General features: G+C 33.5%; 1 protein-coding gene and 1 pseudogene across 1 annotated transcript; both read left to right on the top strand.

Moving 5' to 3' along the window:
- The first annotated feature begins 3,043 nt into the window (after nt 1-3,043).
- Nucleotides 3,044-4,996, top strand: LOC134234446 (complement C1q subcomponent subunit B-like). The gene is made up of 2 exons (XM_062716504.1): nt 3,044-3,247; nt 4,568-4,996. The coding sequence occupies exons 1-2, from the start codon at nt 3,052-3,054 to the stop codon at nt 4,963-4,965; spliced, it is 594 nt and encodes a 197-aa protein (XP_062572488.1). The 5' UTR covers nt 3,044-3,051; the 3' UTR covers nt 4,966-4,996.
- Nucleotides 4,997-5,922: 926 nt separating this feature from the next.
- LOC134234447 (complement C1q-like protein 3) lies at nt 5,923-15,198 on the top strand (annotated as a pseudogene).
- Nucleotides 15,199-20,187: the final 4,989 nt, after the last annotated feature.

The raw sequence follows: 20,187 nt of genomic DNA, 5'->3' as shown, positions 1-20,187 counted from the left end.
AAAAGGGGCCTTAAAATGGTCCCAAATATAGACATTCGAGAGCCCTATTGGGAAATAAATTTATTTCAAGGTCTTTGGAGAGTTTTTTTTTAAAATGTGCATTCAAATTTATATTTAAAACATCCTTTTTTTCCCACTATCTGATCACATTCTTTTTTTAATTGATAACCATCATTCCAAGGTGACTACATACAAATTACCATCCAAAGTTCCAAACTAATAAATGAATATGATTTTTAATGAAAATGAAACATAGAAATTTATGTACTTAAATACTTAAATAGTGATTTATATGGTTGTGCCATCAACATTTCTCCTTTTTTCAATGCACTAAAAAAATTCAAGAATGACACAAAATGCTTATTAAGGTATGTCACTCGTGACATTTGTTAAATCAAGGATTTTTTGAGAAGTATATTTTGGATAAGTGCTAAACAGGGTTTGAAATTAACAGTCGCCCACTCGCCATTTGCAACCAATATTCCTTGTGGGCGACGGTATAATTATGTTGAAGTTTTTGCCCACATGGCGATTAGAAAATTTACGTTGATAAATATTTGTTTTTTAATTTTGGCCGAATGTTCCTTTTTTTTTCTCTTGAAATTTTCATAATCAGTAAAGTGCTTTATATTTACCAGTGAGAAGTACTTAAACATAAAGCGTCTGAGTGATTGTGTCGACCAAAAATGTGACATTGACGCGTCAATATTTTTATCCAAACAAACCAAAAAGTATCTTGGTTGTGTCTGTGAAGAAATCTGCCATGTGCTTGAATATATGATGTTTAAGAACCATTTCAATCTTTTTAAACAAAAGAGGACAATTTGAAATTAAGACTTTTTCATGCACAATGTTTCTACGGATATTTAGAAAAGAAACAAAAGTCATATGATAAAAAAAAATAACGAAAAATGGGGTTGTTGTATATTTATTCAACAGAAGGTGTGATAATTTGTCACACTTTGGCGAATAAATTTTGATGTGGGCCCAAGAATTGCAAAAAACCGTTTGTGTGCCCACATGGCGATCAAAGATTACAAGTTAGTTTAAAACCCTGATAAAGTATGACTAAAAATCGCAGCGAAAATAGGGGGTCAGTGTGCATCTTACTGAGCTACGGTATAATTAAGTTGACCTTTTTGCACTTAAATTTTAACTTTTTGGTTAATTATTTTAACCTTTATCATATTTTATCAGATGGAACCATAGCAATAAATTTAATTTTATTTTACGTAAAATAGTTTGAATAATATTTATCATTCAACAAATCTTGCAAATTAATGCACGAAAATTATTGTGTGACCTTTTTGCACTGAAAAAGCAACATATTTGGGATATTAAAAATCTAAATAGGCATTAAAATATTTTCTTGTATCAAACTTTTTACGACTTGTGTGCTGATCAGTCACAAGTATCGAGTAGTTTAAAATAATGAAAGAGAAAGTTGGGGTCAGTGATGTTGATTTTGAAATATTGGTCAAAATATGTGATTTTCAGGCAAAAAACATTGAAAATTTTATCTTGACTTCTTTAACTTATCTACATTTATTGGCAAAGTTTGTTGAAGGAAGTTGTAAAAGTTGTTTTAAAAATATGAATTGAGACCTATATTAAATATTCCTAGCATATCATCACGGAAAATATTCTCCGAGTAAATATATGTGAGGCTTAAGTTCTAAGATATTAAATTTAATAAATGTGCAGAATTGCAGAATTTTCTGCTAAATATCCTTCCACCACAAGAAATATTCCCCCATAAATCATGCTTCTTTGTGGATTTTTGAGCAGTTTTGAATATGTATCATTGAACCAACTAAAGTACATAATTTGATTGCATTTTGATGGGTAAAACTTGGTGAATAATGTCAATAGTCCAAGAAAATACGTTTCCACCCCATCACACTAATTATTTCTGCCATATTCTAATTCCTTCGTCAGTCAAGGGGTCTTTCCCCAGATCTCTCCTCTGTAGAAATATGAATATCAAAATATGGGATTCACGGTGTTACCGAGTCCTTCGAACTATGGCACTCTTAAAACAATATATATACGTTTTCACCGATGTTGACCATACCAGCTCAAAAGGTTCCCGGTCCTGTAAACTCTCTTCCTTTTGAGAGTCAAGAGGACTATCCCAGATCCTTTCCCTGAAAAATTATGAAGGTTTGAATATGGGATCCAGGATCTTGTCCAGCTCCTTTAACTTTGTACTCTTAAAATAGTATTGTATGCGTTCATCCTAATTTTGACTGGGCAAGCTAAATTAATGTAGGTGTCAGGTCTTGTAAACTTAATTCCTTTTAAAAATTCGAAGACCTCTCCCAGACCCTCTCATGTGAAGATTTAAATTCATAAATATCGGATGCAGTCTGTTAGCCAGCTTCTCGAACTATTCTTTTAATAGTACTTGTACTGTTTTATATGGGGTTTTCCCGATTTTTACCGGGCTATGTTTATAGGTTTCTGGTCTTGTAAAGTCAGTTTCTTTTGACAGTCAATGGGTATCTCCCGGGACCCTCCCCAAGTAAAAATATGAAGGACTAGATATGGGATCCAGGATGTTAACCAGCTTCTGGTACAAGGTTTACCTATTAATTGTATATTATCCATTGTCGGGTTAGCTACATTGCTGTTGGGCCATCTTTCTTCTTTTCTAAGTGATCTCTTTGATTCGCTTCTATAACATGTACATGTATTATATAAGCTCAAACAAGTTTTATATTAAAATATATTAAAATCTAAGTATCATGGAGGAGCGGATGCCTAAGTTGGTATTGAATTATAAATACATTGATAACTGATTGGTTGTTCTGATTTATGGATACAAGGGCAAAAATATCAGTTAGCCAGTGACTATTTATAACAGAAGTACCTTTTAATACAAAGATAGAAATGTTGCCCTAAATCAAGTTTTTGTGTAACTTGATACTTTAATGAAATTGTTGCGTGCGCCCTTTCTTGTAACAGATGAAACCTTTGTCTTTATATATGTAAGGGTTTGTTCTCGATATATCAGTTTTATTTTTTTGCGGATTTTTAAAAAGTTAGAAGATGATATCATATCTTCCGTTTGTGATGTTAATACTACACTTTGTCAATAATGTATATCACCCTGTGTCAGCAGGGACACTGTCAAACACACGGACAAAGCTTGACTCCATAAAGTCCTTGATCTACAGTAATGCTAAGGCTACGGTTACACTGGACTCTACAGCTCTGAAGGAACTGGTCAAACTCTCATCATCAGGTAGATTTTTAGAATTTCCATATAAATTTAAAAAAAAAAGCTTCCTTTATACTAACAGATTTGGGGGAAAAAATCAGATGAGAAATGAATCTCTCTCTTATTAAACAATCCAAACTTTTTGTTTTTGTATACTTTTTTAACAGTATTTAAAAAAAAAGAAAGATATATGCGAAACATTTGAAAATCAATACCGGTCTTGTATAATAGGCTTTCCCCCCTAAAATCTTTTCCCCCGGAATTTCATTTTATATTTATACATTCTCGTTCAAACTCTACTGAAAAAATGAACATTGTTTTGTTTTAAGGATAGATGATGCAAACTTTTGTCAAATATTTTGAAAATAACAACTTAAGTCCTGTTTATATAAGTAGAATGAACAATGTTAAACGCACAAGTTTTAATTTTTCATTAAAAGTTTTACAATAATGGGGTCTAAGGAGATTTAATTTGACAAAAATATTTAGATTAATAAGAAATGTGGAAATTTGAACACAATAGTAAGTTTACAATTTCTTAATATTTTAGAAAGTTTATCATTGCCAACCAAAATAGGTCCAAAAATATATACAGATCCAGATATCCATTGTTTGTTTGTTTCATCATATTTTGAGAATATTTACACTTCTTTGAATGCTATATATTTTGGGTAAGATTCCATGATTTGAAATATATGCTTAGAAAATTCTCACAACATTAAGCAAAAACACCCCTTAACCTTTTAAAAATTATGCTTGTCGTTTATCTTTTTTTCATAAAAAAACATTGCAGCCGTGGTTTATGTTGACTCCATCACGAGGGGAGGAAGGGAATCCTACTCTGAGAAAGAAAGAGGGGGAAATTTGGCTCTGGTGTGAGATTTCCCCTTGGGGAGAATCCTACTCTAGAGTACAATTTCCGGGGGAAAGCTGGCTATGGGGGAAATCCTACTCTACAACACCGGTGTTCCTTGAAAATGTTAAAAAAAATTGAGGAAATGTAGGTTATTCATTTTTTAATTGAAAGATATCTTTTGAAAAAGAAGTAGGCATTATATGATTCGCAATAATAATATCGTATTGTTAATGTTAAGTCATCTACTAAATCTACATCTAATTGATATCATCAACCAGTAATTTTATCTTGAAAAAGAGATACTGTATTAAAATACTATGTTTCGCACAAAAAGATATTGTCAAGTTTTACTTTATTTTACATGTCGGTAAAACAAAATATACGTATATTTTGAAATAATCGCAGTTTTTCTAGGAGAACCATAGTATATCCAGGTGTATAAAGATGATTTTGAAAAAAAAAACAACCATAGATTTATATATTTGCAGGTTCTTCAAAACCAACGCGAGGTGTCAGTTTCTCTGTTTATGTTGGGGCCAAAATTCTTTCTGTTGGAAAAGGACAGACCGTTAAATATGATGGAATTCTGACAAATGATGGTAATGGATATGATGATAGAACAGGAGTATTCGTGTGTCCAGTGGCAGGAACTTATATGTTCGTTGTTGACAGTCTTTCTGTAGCGAACTGCCTTGCCATAAAAGTAAACAAGCAAACTGTAGCGAGTGTATATAGGGGACAGCCTGGAAAGGATACATTGGATCAGACGAGCAGAACAGTGATAGTGAAGCTAAAGCAGGGCGACCATGTCAAAGTGGAAGCAGTATTAAGTAGTAAAATCCATTACCGTGGATATTCAGGATTTACTGGAACATTGCTTTACTAATAAAGAATCCAATGACATTAAAGTAAATAATGTATACGGTCAAATAAATGAGTAAAAGTAATACAAAAATGTTTTAGAAAGAAATGTATATTAGTAAAATCCGAATGCACTAGATATCTTTGTTTGATTAAAAAAACATAATTTTTACATTCAAGAAATTGATGAAAAGTTTTGATAAGAGGAGTCCTGGGAAACAGGATTTTCAAACCATCACACCAACCATTTCTAGAATATAATCAGGTAGTTTGCTAGGTTCTGCACCACTTACACTTGATGATATCATCTAATAGAAGTTTATATGTCAAGGAAGATTAAATTAGGCTCAAAAGTGGATAAAAAGAAACCAATTGTAGTTTCATTTGAAATTAACACACTGCGTGGCACAGTGCTTAAAGTGTCTTCTCTAGAATCGCAGAGTAAGGAGTTAATCCTAACGTTGCGTGTTAGAATCCCAGTGTGGGACGCGGAGACTGGTCCTTCATATGAGACCTTATAAACCGAGGTCCCATCATGTTTTTCCCCTTCAGATATATTAATTTTATTATTTTGCAAATTGTTTAAATATTAGAACATGTTGAAAAATGTTGATACTACATTTTATGATTAATTATCACCCTAATGATTGCCCGAGGTGTTGATTTCAATTTATATTTACAGACAGCTGATTGGTAAATCTGAATCATAGGTACAATGGGAAACAAGTCAGTTAGCCAGCGACCAAATCTCTTGTAAAAAGTATGTAAATACAAATGCAAGATACAAAAAAATTAAACTCTGTTATCAAGCCTTTGTGTTACATGATAGTATGATGGACTTATTGCAAGAGACTATGCTGTAACATGTGCAACTTATATTGGTATAAATACGCGATGATGTTCTGATTGCTCTCTTAAGTTACTTCATGCATAGTGTTTAAAAAAAGAAAATGGGGGCATATCTTTAAGTTATGATGTTAATATGCTACATTTTGGGAATAATTATTACCCTGCATCAGGAGGGACACAGACAGACACACGGACAAAGCCTGACTCCATAAAGTCCTTGATCTACAGAAATGCTAAGGCTACAGTTACACTGGACTCTACAGCTCTGAAGGAACTGGTCAAACTCTCAACATCAGGTACATTTTAAACATTTAAATAAGAATGTTTGGACCTACTTAAGTGTTACAGTGACGGCTACATTTGTTTGTTTTTTAACGTCCCTTTTGAGATTTTTATCACTCATATGGAGACATCACTACTTGTTGTTGGAGGGTTCATAATTTATACCTTTACTTGGCACTCTCGGCTATCGATAGGGAGGGATCTTTTTCGTGCTAGTATATACTGCGACACAGGACCTTGATTTATTTGGTTTCATCCAAAGGAGCGGTCTCCACCAACCACATTAGAATTGGAGCCCGCGACGAAAGGATCAACTCTTTATTTCGCGACTCTAGAGCAGACGTTCTACCACTGCGCCACACGGGAGACCAGCTGCATTTGAAGTTCGAAATAAGGAAACAGAAGTCTGGAATCATAGAAAGGATGAATCTAATAAAATCTGAGAATCTGAATAATTTTCTCAGCTAAATGAAATTAAATATAATGGTAGTATGGTATAGGATAATATGATGAAATAATGTTATAAATTTATTTACATATGGAACAGATAGATGATAAAATGGAATAAATCTATTTACACATGGAACATATATATAAATCAGAGATGTATGACAAGCCCTTTTACTATTTATTCGTTAAATAACATTTTCTTTCAAATAAGAATATATCTCTATAGCATATATATATATATATATATATATATATATATATATTAGAGATATATCTTTTACAGTTAGAGATATATTTATACCTTAGAGAGATACTGTATAACGGGTAATTTTTACTGCTGCAAATTTTTACGAATTTTGGTCAGAAAAGGGTGATTTGAATTTTTATGCGTTAATTTTTTACGACTTGAACATGTCCGTAAAAATTAAAATCATCAGATGTAAAATTCTAGATCACTACTTTGAATGCGTTTACCTATAAATAATGTGTCCGAAAACCCGAAGTAAGAGAGAGAGAGAGAGAGAGAGAGAGAGAGAGAGAGAGAGAGAGAGAGAGAGAGAGAGAGTTCTTAAATAATTACTATATAAAAAATGCAACAAATTACATAATGTATATTTTTTAATTATGTACCTTTATATACACGGTGCCCTTCATTTATTCTCATGTTTTATAAAAAATTTGTTTAGGCACATCACGTGCACGTCTGGCATTTACCGAAAACAAAGAGAGACAACTCAAATTATCATAATTGAAGTGAAAGTATACATGTATTTTGTATTAAGAAGTCGAAGTTTTATTTAAAGGACATGAAACAGAAGAAAGTGTCAAAGATTGAAAACATGGGTATAATTGGACACGACAAGACAAGACTTTATTCTCATAAACTGTCCAAAGTATGGTTTCTTGGTCCAGACCCTGTGCATTTATCTAACACGTACAACCCAAACTCATCCGTACCGAGAAAATTGAAAATGCATGCAGGAAAGGATGACAGGCTTATTTTGCCCTCCAAAGTATGGTTTCTTGGTCCAGACCCTGTGTATTTATCTAACACGTACAACCATTTAGGAATTCTTCTTCAATCCAAACTCATCCATACCGAGAAAATTGAAAATGCATGCAGGAAAGGACGACAGGCTTATTTTGCCCTCCAAATACAAGAACACCTTAACCCAGTCACCATATCACGGCTTTACACCAGAATTGTACTCCCTTCGACCTTGTACGGATGTGAACTTTGGTCCAACTTACGTCAAAGGGATCTGCAAACCCTTAGCACTTTTCAACACTTCATATGCAAGCATGCTGTTGGTCTACCAAAAGACACCAGATCTGATATCTGTGAATCCTTACTTGGACTTTTTCCGATTTCGTCTGAAATTGACAAAAGAAAACTGCAATTCTTCGGCCGTTTGTGTGAACTGGATAGCAAAACTCTAACGAAACAGATTTTCCTCCATCGGCTTTTTTCTTACTTACAGTCTCCCGAACTTAAACATTATGGCTTTATCAATGACGTCATGGCTCTTTTGCATAAGTATGACCTCCATCAGTACCTCCTTATATACTTACAAGATGGTTACTTCCCCCCAAAATACATGTGGAAAAGATATGTTAAAGCAGCTGTCACCAACGTACATTTGGAATCAAGACGTCAACGGATGTACTCAGATCCGTCCTTTCTTCTCTTCAATACTATAACCGCAGGGAAATCTCCGCAAACTATCTGGGAAATTCCAAGCAACATCCACGAAATAGAAATTTGTAAATTTATTGTCAAGCTATGGACTCTTTCAGACTCTCCTCCAGAACCTTGTCCCCTCTGCGAAGGAAACTTCAGGAACATTTTCGAGCACATCTCTATAACCTGCTTGGGCACAACCGCCATCCGCGAAGCGTGGTGGGACACTCTGATCGAAAACTTTGATATCATATTAAATGCCGAACTTTCCGGTCTCAGTCCACGTGACCTATACCTTTTTCTGCTAGGTGCTAGATTAATCTCAAGCACCTTATCTCATTTTGATGGTCCCAGCTTACATATGTTGAATTTTCGTTTCCTAAGGGATACTGCAGCATGGTTTAACAGACAGTTGCGTAGGAGAACAGAGTGACCTGTCTATACTTACTGTTAGCAACCTAGTTTTTTTTTTTCCCTACCTTGTATATCGCTCTAGTCAGCAACCTTGTTCTTTCCTAATGTAATATAATGTACACATTTATTTTTTTTTCCTCCTAATTCATATGTATTTATTTTTTCTATTTTCCTTTTGTAATGTTTATATGATTTGAAATGTTCATATTCATGCAATCTCCTACGGGGGAAATAAAGATAGAATGAATGAATAGATCACTACTTTGAATGCGTTTACCTATAAATAATGTGTCCGAAAACCCGAAGTAGAGAGAGAGAGAGAGAGAGAGAGAGAGAGAGAGTTCTTAAATAATTACTATATAAAAAATGCAACAAATTACATAATGTATATTTTTTAATTATGTACCTTTATATACACGGTGCCCTTCATTTATTCTCATGTTTTATAAAAAATTTGTTTAGGCACATCACGTGCACGTCTGGCATTTACCGAAAACAAAGAGAGACAACTCAAATTATCATAATTGAAGTGAAAGTATACATGTATTGTGTATTAAGAAGTCGAAGTTTTATTTAAAGGACATGAAACAGAAGAAAGTGTCAAAGATTGAAAACATGGGTATAATTGGACAAGACAAGACAAGACTTTATTCTCATAAACTGTACAAAACAGTATAGAGAGGATATAACACAAAATATTTACAATTAATTAATTAAGCATGCGTGAGACAAAGAAAAAAAAGAGAAAAAAATGACAATGTCACAGACCAAGAGAGCCGACTCTCTCCATTATAGTTCCAATAAATTTACATAACTTAATTAATTTTTCCCTGCTGTTCAAATTAAATAGTTGGTCAAACTTAAAAACATTAGGATTTGTGTAATAATACTTGGGCAATAGATTTAAGGACATTGGCAACGTTTCTGGCTTTCGTATAGAATTTTTCAAGATTTTTTGAACAGGTTTAATGGTACCAAACATGTTCAATTTAGGTCCTTTTTACCCATCAAGCCAGCCTTCCTTTACAGATTTTGTCAAATCAATGTTTTTACAATTTTCAACGCATTTCATATGTAAAATGTTGATAAAATGGGCCTATATTATTTTCAACCATACGTTTTCTCTACAACCCATTTATTTTATAAGGTTTATACATAAAACACATTGTTGAAACCTTATTTCCGATGACATGCATATAATTTGGCTGAAAATGCGAATATTGAAACAAAACACAGGAATACCAGCACTGTTCTTCAATTTTGAGTTACTTCCCTTTACTGTAATAACATCTAATCAATATTCATAATGATCAAGAGAGTGGTTGTTTGTTTCTATTCTATAATTTACTTAATTGGAAACGAACTGTCAAAAAACATTTTTGCAAGGATTTATAGTAACTTTTTAATGGTGTATCATTCACATAACCTATGGAATCGTTCTTATTCGGTCAACCTAGCTATCAACACTTTCAGCATAATTATTTCACAACTTTGCACTTCCCAGCAATCATTTACCTATTCTAAATGACGACCTGTTAACTGTCTGTCCCCTCAACACAATGTAAACAAACCCATCGCTGCTTTTCTTTTATTACTGTAGAGTTGAATATATCCGATAAAAAACACACGTGCTTTTGTTTACCTCTCAGTCTGTTACATATGCTTTCTTTGTTTTCAGCGCCTAGAGAATTCCATACGGGAGATCACTCATATGACTTTTTCTCATAAGTAAAGAAACCTGGGTATAAACCTTTTTTTCTCCGGAAACCCTTCGTTGCCAATTACCTTAATCTAGAATTCTTAATGTATGGGTCAGTGCATTTAAATAAATAATGAAATTCATCTCCTATTTCCTTGCATAAACACAAGTGACAAATTCTGTTTTCTCTTACAATATTATACCATCTGCCTGTTTCAACTGGAAGCTTAGCATTACCAGTTCTAAAAATACAATATTTCATAGAAAGTTTAGGAGGTAAATTCACAAGTATTTCTCAAATGTTATTGACTTTTTAAACAATCTATAATTAAGACTTTTTGGTGAATTATACATATCACTATACCACAATTGTTTAAATTGATCTACAAGAATATTTTGCACCTTATTCTTTAACCATGTAATATTAATCGAGTTTTGTTGCCATACATAAGCCAATCCACACTCATTCAAAATATTTTTAACAGCATTACACCATGGTATATCATTATTTTTTTAACACAAATAATAGTTTTGATGACATTTTAGTGCCTTGTGATACCACAAGTTTTGCCCAGAAAGAAATCATACGAGTTTTAACATTAATAGATAGAGGATATCTACCAAGTTCTCCATACACCATAAAATTAGGCGTGGAAGACCTATAAGATTTAATATATGCTTACAAAATTTTAGATGAAGTCTCTCTATAAGAGCAACATTACAAAATCCCCATATTTCACAACCATATAACAAAATTGGTTTCACTATTTTGTCAAACATATCTAGTTTACAGTCAATTGAAAGATTATGTTTTCTACATTTTCCAAGAACACCATACATTGCTTTTGTAGCTTTTTCATACATATCCTTAATATTCAAATTAAAAGATCCACTTTTACTAAATGTTACTCCTAAGTATTTAAAATTTTCAACAATTTTTCAAATGCCATTTTTTACAGTATTCAGCAAACATCTCAAGTTGGTACTGGAGATCTTCAGGGGATTCTGATAATAGAATAGTATCATCTGCATAAAGTAAAACATAAAGCCGCAGATATATATTAAGTTCATCTTCAATTTTCTCAGACAGATTTTTCAAACCTTTTACATTTTTGTCAAACAAAAAACCTTCAAGATCATTTAAATACAGTGCAAATAAAAATGGTGATAAATTTTCACCTTGTCTTACTCCAACAATACATGAAAACATTTCTGATGATACTCCATTAACTACTACTCTAGATTTAATATCCTTATACATATTAGTTATAATTTTAAAACATTTGCCATCTATATTGTTCAATAAAATTTTATTCCAAAGACCTAATCGCCAGACTGAGTCAAAGGCTTTCTCGAAATCTATAAAAACACAGTATAGTTTCTTTTTATATAATTTAAACAGTTCAATAAGTGAGTATAATGAAAAAATATGATCCAGAGTAGAAAATCTTTTCGAAAACCGGCTTGGTTCTCCAAGATAAGTTGAGCTCTGTCAGCATAGTTATTTAGTCTCTCATTTATAATGGAAGTGAACAATTTACCCAAACAACTTATTAATGTAACTGGTCTGTAGTTTTTAGGATCAGATTTATCACCTTTGTTCTTATATATTGGTATTATATATGCCATTAGTCCACTGTGAGGGAATTATTCCAGAATCAAATATTCTATTAAATAGCTCAACATACAAGTTCAGTAAACCAGATTTCCGTATTGCTAATTTTGACCTATGTTTACTAAATACTGTAAAATTAGGAATATCGATAATGTCCGCTTCATCAGTTTTTGCTTCTGTTAAACAAACAATGTCATACTGGTTGATAAATTCAATAAATTCTACAATTTGAAGTTTAGATAAGAGCCCACAAACATTCAAACTTACAATTTTTAATTCTGAATTACTCATTATTGCTGGAGAGGTGAGAGAGTCGTTATCACTATTTACAATGTTTACACATCCGGTGTTTTGCTCTCTATGGTAATCCTAGTCTTCCGTGTTCGCAACGCGTAATTCTGGGTTGCTGGCGGAAGGCGGCGTGACGTTCAGGCATAGAGTTGATCTGTATTTGGAAGAGGGTGCCGATTCCATGGGGATGGCAGGCGCATAATGGCTACGGTTTGGTACCAGTCTGTCATCGGGCAGTGGGTCTGATGGATAGACTCTAACGCTATCGACAAAAAGCTTGTCCGCGACCATCACCGCTTTTCTGTTTGTCGCTTTGCTTGCTTATAGTGCGGATAGAGTAGTTTCCTTCGGTCGTTTATAGCCTTTGGATATTGTTCATTGACCCCAAATGGTTTTCCGACTAGCGTGGTGGGGGCCTCTCTTCTTACTCTCTCGCGTTCTTTAAATAACACAAATTTTGCTATAATTGGGCGGTGTTTATTTGGAATTTTCCTTCCAAGTCTGTGTACTCTGTGGAACTGGATTTCCTCCTCGATTCCCATTACAGTGTGGATAAATTCTTTCAAAACTGCCTCTGTATCTTCTTCTTGAGCTTCTGGGATTCCGTCAAAGATAAGGTTATCCCGCATTGTCGCATTTGGAGATCCAGGTGTCGTTCATTCAGATCAAATAAATTGTTTTTCACTGTCTGGAGCTCAGATATTACAGTCTTGTTCTCTTCGACCATGACCTCTGATCTTTTCCTGATCTGGACCACCGATTCTTTTATTTGTTTAACTTCGCTACGTTGATCTTCATATTGTTTGCTTTAGGAAATGCAGGCCCTCGTCCATGTCACCCATTTTCGCTTTCATTTTCCTTAGCTCATCGTTTGTGGTTATCACATTTTTTTCTAATTCCCCTAATCTTTTGTCAATTAGGTCGAGTTTGTTCAGTTTGTTTGACATGTTTTCCAATTTATCTGTCATAGCTTTCAGAGCGTCACGTATATCGAATTGTTGTTGATTCGGTTGATTGGCTATTGGTGATACAAAACCAGCGAACTGACCTTGAGGACCTGGGGGCCCATATGGGTTGAACTGATTGATTTGACCGTTTTGGCCGTTTCCTTGATAGTTTGAACTTGCATTAGGTGTTGAGTGTTGCATAATGGCGGGATTGCACATACTTGCATTGATTTGAGCATTTTGAGGATCCATACTGTGGATTCTTGGTATTGAAGCTTGATTGGTACTCACACGAATTTTCTGTTCACTCTCACCACTGATGTTTACATTCTTATTCTTTCGTTTCTTCGTCTTCTTCATCGCGGTTCCAGGCTCCATTCCCGAACATCATCTTTCCAATGGATATAAGACACAAAATCCCAATATTTCACTGACTTAAAACGATTAAATAACAGAAAAAGTTAAAAAAATATTCGGAGCCTTTTTTAAGACTACCGCTTTATCTCACGCATGCGCAAAAAATACAGGAAGACCTGTAATTATTAAGTCATTATTAGAAGTTATGAGTTTTTTAAAAATTCTAAAAAAAAGAGTAACCAGGTACGTCAAACTGATTAATTAATAGACGATGTTTGTATAATTTATACAAGTTAATTGAGATTTACCTGGATGATCCCAATTGATGATTGACTTAAAAGTGCTCAAAATACCAACAATACACTAATTATATAGCCTCCACTATTCCGCCAAAAGTATAGTCCCTGCTAGTTTTCAAACGCAGTTTACCATTTCTATTTAAAGTTGTACAATTGTAACGAGGAAAGAAAAACATGGTCTTTTAAATCCTTTACACCTCAATATATAAGTCATATAAGCAAATATACTTTGAATGTTTCATCTAGTCAGAAACAAGAGAAGAATCCTACCTTATGGGATATCTCTTAAGATGAACTAAGAGAGATATCTCTTTTACTTTAAGAGATATCTCTGAAACTTGGAAAGATATCTCCAAAAGTAAAAGAGATATCTCTTGAACGAAAAAGATATCTTTTTAACGTTCAGAGATATCTCTTTTCACGAAAGAGATATCTCTCAGGGAGAAAAAGATATCTGTTCAAGTGGAAGAGATATCTCTCTAAGTACTAGTATGAGATATCTCTCCAAGTATATGAGACATCTCTCTTAGTTTAAGAGATAACTCTTTCTCATAGAAATATCTCTTAAAAATGAGAGATATCTCTTTAAATTGGGAGATATTTATTTTTAAAGAGATATCTCTGTAATTTTACGATAAATTTTATTTTCCGATTAAATAGCAAAAGGGCTTGCCATAGATATGATTTATATTCAAAATACGAAAAAACAAGAAAAAACCACAAAAAAAAAAAGAAAGACTTTTTACATTATTCATTTGATGATAACCTGAATATAAAGATTTAGGAGATTTGGATAATAACATAGTTCGACTGCATTTGCTAGGAAATGCCTGAATGTAAATTCCAAACTGGACAACTTTTAAGATCGATTATTTTTGAATGTCTTGAAAACAGATCTCTTTCTTTAAAATAAGCAAGAAAAGTTTCACTTTCATGGACATATTAATGTTTTATACAATTATTTTTTTTTACATTCTGCATGATTGATGTAAATATACGATGAACATTGTTTTAAATTGCAGACAAAGTATATGCAGATTCCTTGAATCACAAAAATAGAGCAAGTTTCTCTGTCTATATTGGGAACAAAATTCTTAGACTTGGTAAAGGACAGACCATTAGATACGATGAGATTCTGACAAACGATGGTAATGGATATGATGATAGAACAGGAGTCTTCGTGTGTCCAGTGGCGGGAATGTACATGTTTGTCGTTGATACTCTTACCAGTGTGGAAACCTGGCTTGCTTTGAAAGTAAACAATAAATCTGTTGCAAATGTTTTAGGTCAATTCACTATGGAGGTAGATGGGGCCAGACAAGCAGAACTGAGATAGTTAATCTTAAGCGTGGTGATCATGTAAAAGTCGATAATGTAAGTGGTGCAAATCTTCAAATATATAAGGGTGCAACCTCAGGATTTTCAGGAACACTGCTATACTAAATGGCAAGCAAATCAAAGAAAAGAGTTTGTTTAAGCATTATGATTCTGAATAAATTGTATAAGTAATAAAATGAAAAGAAAATATATTATGTTATTATTGTATTTTAGCAAAGTCAGAATACTCCGGTTATCTTCAAATAGGATTATTAATCATAATACAATTTACAAATTGATGTAATTAATTAATAGATAAAGAGCAAACCTGATTTTTGCCAACTTTTGGTATTTTTTTAAAATTTAAGATAGAGCAGTTAAGATGAAAATGTCTTTTCTATCTGCTCAATAATGACTTAATTAACTAATACCAAAGCTTTAAAACTGGATTGGATTAAGATTTTACCAAAATATACCCCAGATAATGAGATGAAAAGTAAAACATACAAAAAATGAAAATAAGCACAAAATCACCACCACCACCATTCACCAACTACAACAACGACATTTATATTTGTAATAATTACTATTAAAAAATCTAATTTTCGCACTTGAAAAAGAACATAGGAACTGAAGCTGTTTTGCGGGTGAGCCCATATGGATTTATTATTAACATCATAACAAAATAATAGTAAAGTAACGCACTTGGTCAACCACAATGAAATGTGAATATAACGAATAGCAATTACAAACAAAACAGACATTAAAGCTGCACAAAGACTTCTGGCCTTCAATCAATGAACTTATAAAACTAAATGGCGGTCTTCGATTCTCAATATAAATCTGAAAAATGATGGATGCAAAACATGCCGATAATTTGAAGTATGAATAAAATGCTGATCAAGAGGTACTAGTAACTGGTGGTAGTAAAATATACATGCTGACATGACCAAATACAAAACAGTGTATGGAATTATAAACATTTTAGGGAAGAGTTGCTTAGCATTATTTTAGACCAAGAATAAGTAATTGAATCCTCTATTTCCATAAAATTTCCCAATGTAAATATAACACTTTTTCTGTTCACCCATAGTCCATTGTCTTAGAACATTTTTCTTGCAGATTTATGGCAGGTACCATATGTTGAAAATGAATCAAATACACACAACATGTACAATTTAATATGATATAATTTTCTCTAAGTCCAAAAAGCACTTTTTGTTAGGGTTTAGAACTTCCTTAATAGCAAACCTGTATTTGTATTCATATGAAGAAGAAATTATTCAAAATCTTATAAATGAAAAGAAAACACTTCCTGCAGCCCCCATTGCGACTTTAAGATGTATCGACGACGTATTTTCAAGTAATAATAATAATATCCATTCTTATATCGATACGATAAGTTCAGGTGAGCTTGAGATAAAAGATACCACAGGGTCTAACACATCTGTTTAATTTCATATTTGAAAAGACGCTAATGGTAATCTAACAACCCAATCATGACAAGGAGCACACGGCGGTTGTGACCGTTTAAACAGGGGATATTCGCTCCTCCATGGCACCTGATTCCACCACTGATGTTTTGGAGGTGTGTGTTTGCTCCGCTCTTATTTTTTTTTTAAATTGTTTAATGGACTTTCGAGCTTGAATACTGTTCCTTATCTCCATATATTTTATTTAAAATATAATTTTTTCCAGTGATTTGTAGGTTCCACAACATGTAATTATCTGAAACCTACTATTTTAGAAATTGAAAAAATATGCTCGGGTCAGGCGTATGTTCTATGTTTGTCAATTTTCACGTTTGTGCGTCATGGTGTCGCTTTAAGTATAGTTAGTCAATCATTAATAAAATAAGTGCTAATTAATGATTAAAAAGCAAATAAGCAATTTATTAAAAAGAGGCATAAAACTGTAATTTTAATGCTATAGTTGCCTTTTAAAAAACTATATGTACAAGTATGTTAAACAACCATATCAATTTAAAATAAAACATTCAAAGTCAAGTTGGGAAATCGTCTAGTGAGTAGGGTGATACTTATTTTATTTTTTCCAACTCTGATTTTGGGATAAGATAAAAAATCATAAATATGGACCATAAAATTGTAGACCACAGCTTCTTGTTCTCTCTCTTTAACACTTTAAAACACTACAAAAATGCTGACACATAAGTAATTTAATGTACACAACATATTTCAGGAACTTTCACTTATCAATTGTGTTCTATACGTTAGGTAGGAATTACTTAAACTAGCACTGAAATGGATTTCGTTTGGGATTTAGATATGTACCATTAAACCAACAAAAATGCATAATCTGATTGTCCTAAGAAGAGAGAAACGTGTTTAGTAATGTCAATAACGCAAGGAAACACATTTACACTCCATCACACCAACCATTTCTGCCAAATAAATATACTTAGTTCATTTAATTTTACATCATTTAAAACTTGGAAAGCACATTCAAGATGACTCCTGTATAGAAGAATAAAAAGAAAAAAAAATCATTATTAAATGCAATTTAATTAAAGCTCGGGCGTAGTTTGAAAAGAGATAGATAGCTATTGGAGGAAAAAATAGGTTGTTGGAAAATTTTGACAGCTTTTAATTATGCTGTGATTTTTACGATTTTTTTTCAATTCTCTACATTAAGACAATGATTTTGCATAGACTAGGGAAACAATGCAATGATTCTGTATAGATTAGGGATATATGAAAATTGATAAACAATCCAGCAAAACCCAGCTATAATGTATTTTATATGAAATTATTGTATAAATAATCCACTCTGATCAGAAGTGAAGTTAATTTAAACAATAAAATGCTTTCTTTGTTTGTTATTACTGGAATTAACGGAAGCAGCTGTTGCAGAAAAACTACATAACCCGCGTAAGCTGAAAATAGGCAAAAATACAAAATAGGAGCAGAGCAAACATGGACCTCCGAAACATCAGAGATGGGATCAGGTGCCATGGAGGAGTGAGCAGTCCCTGCTGACAGGGCACACTCGCCGTGTGCTCCTTGTCATGATCAGGAAATAACTAAAAAAAATATATTAACTTATCAGCTTAATCTACTTGAATAAATAGGCACTAGAAAACGGTAGACTATTTCAGGAAAAAAACCATTTTCAACTTTTTCAGGGACCTCAAGAATACGACAGTGCCAATAAGCTAACCTGAAATTTGGTTACTCAAACGAATGTAAACCGAAATACTAGTATGGCACGAGTGTAAACTACGTTGAAGTATGTTTCGAAAATTATTACTGGGGCAACTTAAGGGGTCTTATAAAATCGCTTTAAGTTATAAGTGGTACAGAATAGGGCTGTAGTGGCACAACCAAGTGGTGCCAAGTGCGTAGGGCATATTTTCAGCAGTCATATTTTATTCATTGCCGGCCTCCTGAACAAACTATCACTGGGGATGGGTAAGGATGACCTAGGGCGTACCCCTAGACAGATTTCTGCAGGGTCCTGGGGCTGGAAGGGTCCAGTTAGCTAACCTGAACTTTGATGTTTTTCATCATTGTACGGTGAAACGGGAAAAGGGCAGCTATTTTACGCCTTATCCTTGAAGTGTTCATCAAATGATTATTGATGCAAGGTAGAGGAGCCCTAGGACTATCATTTCCCACTTTCAGTATGGGGCTGTAGTGGCACCACCAAGTGGTGCCAAACGCGTGGGGCATATTTCCAGCATTTAATTATATTCATTGTCGGCCTCCGGAACAAACTATCACTGGGGATGGGTAAGGGGCCTTAGGAGGTATCCCTAGACAGATTTCTGCAGGGTCCAAGGGGCTGGAGGGGTCCAGTTAGCTAACCTGAACTTTGATGTTTTTCATCATTGTACATTGTGAAACGGGAAAAGGGCAGCTATTATACGCCTTATCCTTGAAGTGTTCATCAAATGATTATTGGGGCAAGGTAGAGGGGCCCTAGGGCTATCATTTGTCACTATCAGAATGGGGCTGTAGTGGCACCACCAAGTGGTGCCAAGTGCGTGGGGCATATTTTTAGCATTCATATTACTGAGTATATTCATTGTCGGCCTCCGGAACAAACTATCACTGGGATGGGTGAGGGGCCTTAGGGGTTATCGCTAGACAGATTTCTGCAGGGTTCTAGGAGCTGGAAGGGTCGATTTAGCTAACCTGAACTTTGATGTTTTTCATCATTGTACATTGTAAAACGGGAAAAACGGCAGCTACATGTATTACTGTGGAATCATCATTGTTCCTGGGGGACCAATGTTCGTGAATTTCGTGGGTCACCCTTAGCAAAGATTTACATCTCCACGATTGTTTATTTTGTTAGCATATTGATTCATTGAACAATCGTATTTACGAGTAACCCATGAAATTAAAGGTACTTGGACACAGATTTGAAGTTATTATTTTCTCTATAATATTACGACATATATTTTTTAATAGCATTTCACACAAAAATTAATTAAAAATCTTATTTCGTTTAAAAGATATTGAAATTTCAAATTTTTCGGCGGGTTTGATTGACATATCCTTGCACTTTCACAAATTTAATTTTATTCTTAATCCTTAGGTAAAGTGGCAATCTCGTTTTGTATAAATGAAAAATATTAATACTATAATCCAGAAAATTCAGAGTAGACATGTTCGAAAGCAAAACAAACACACAATATATTGTCAGTCCGTGCAGTTGTGGTAAGCAGACTGTGACGATTGAACCATCCGGTGAATTCTAAATATAAACAATAACAGAACTGAGCCCTGTTTACAAAAACTGTGTACATAACACGAGTGTGCTCGATCTGCTAAACTCTGTACGCATCTCTTAGTTCGGAATGACGATACTTGTGAAGGTGTCTTGCTTTCTAACATTTCTACTCTGAATAAAATTATTTTTCTTGATAAAAGTTTCAATATTTCTCATTAAAACACATCAAAATTGCCACTTTTCCTTAGGATTAAGAATAAGGTTAAAATTTGTGAAAGTGCAAGGATGTGTCAATCAAACCCGCCAAAAAATTTAAAGTTTTAAAAACTTTTAAATGAAATAAGATTTTTA

Source organism: Saccostrea cucullata, unplaced genomic scaffold (genome assembly GCF_032062105.1).
Source record: "Saccostrea cucullata isolate Sc308-1 unplaced genomic scaffold, CSIRO_AGI_Scuc_v1 ctg3653, whole genome shotgun sequence".
Lineage (NCBI taxonomy): Eukaryota > Metazoa > Mollusca > Bivalvia > Ostreida > Ostreidae > Saccostrea > Saccostrea cuccullata.
The sequence above is the reverse complement of the archived record's forward strand: the minus strand, read 5'-3'. Positions and strand labels throughout refer to the sequence as shown.

Excerpts from the sequence above, each read along its gene's own strand:
- LOC134234446 (XM_062716504.1), top strand. The coding sequence starts at position 3,052 with ATGATATCATATCTTCCGTTTGTGATGTTAATACTACACTTTGTCAAT. Across the intron at positions 3,248-4,567 it reads GGTCAAACTCTCATCATCAG|GTTCTTCAAAACCAACGCGA; the intron begins GTAGATTTTTAG and ends ATATATTTGCAG.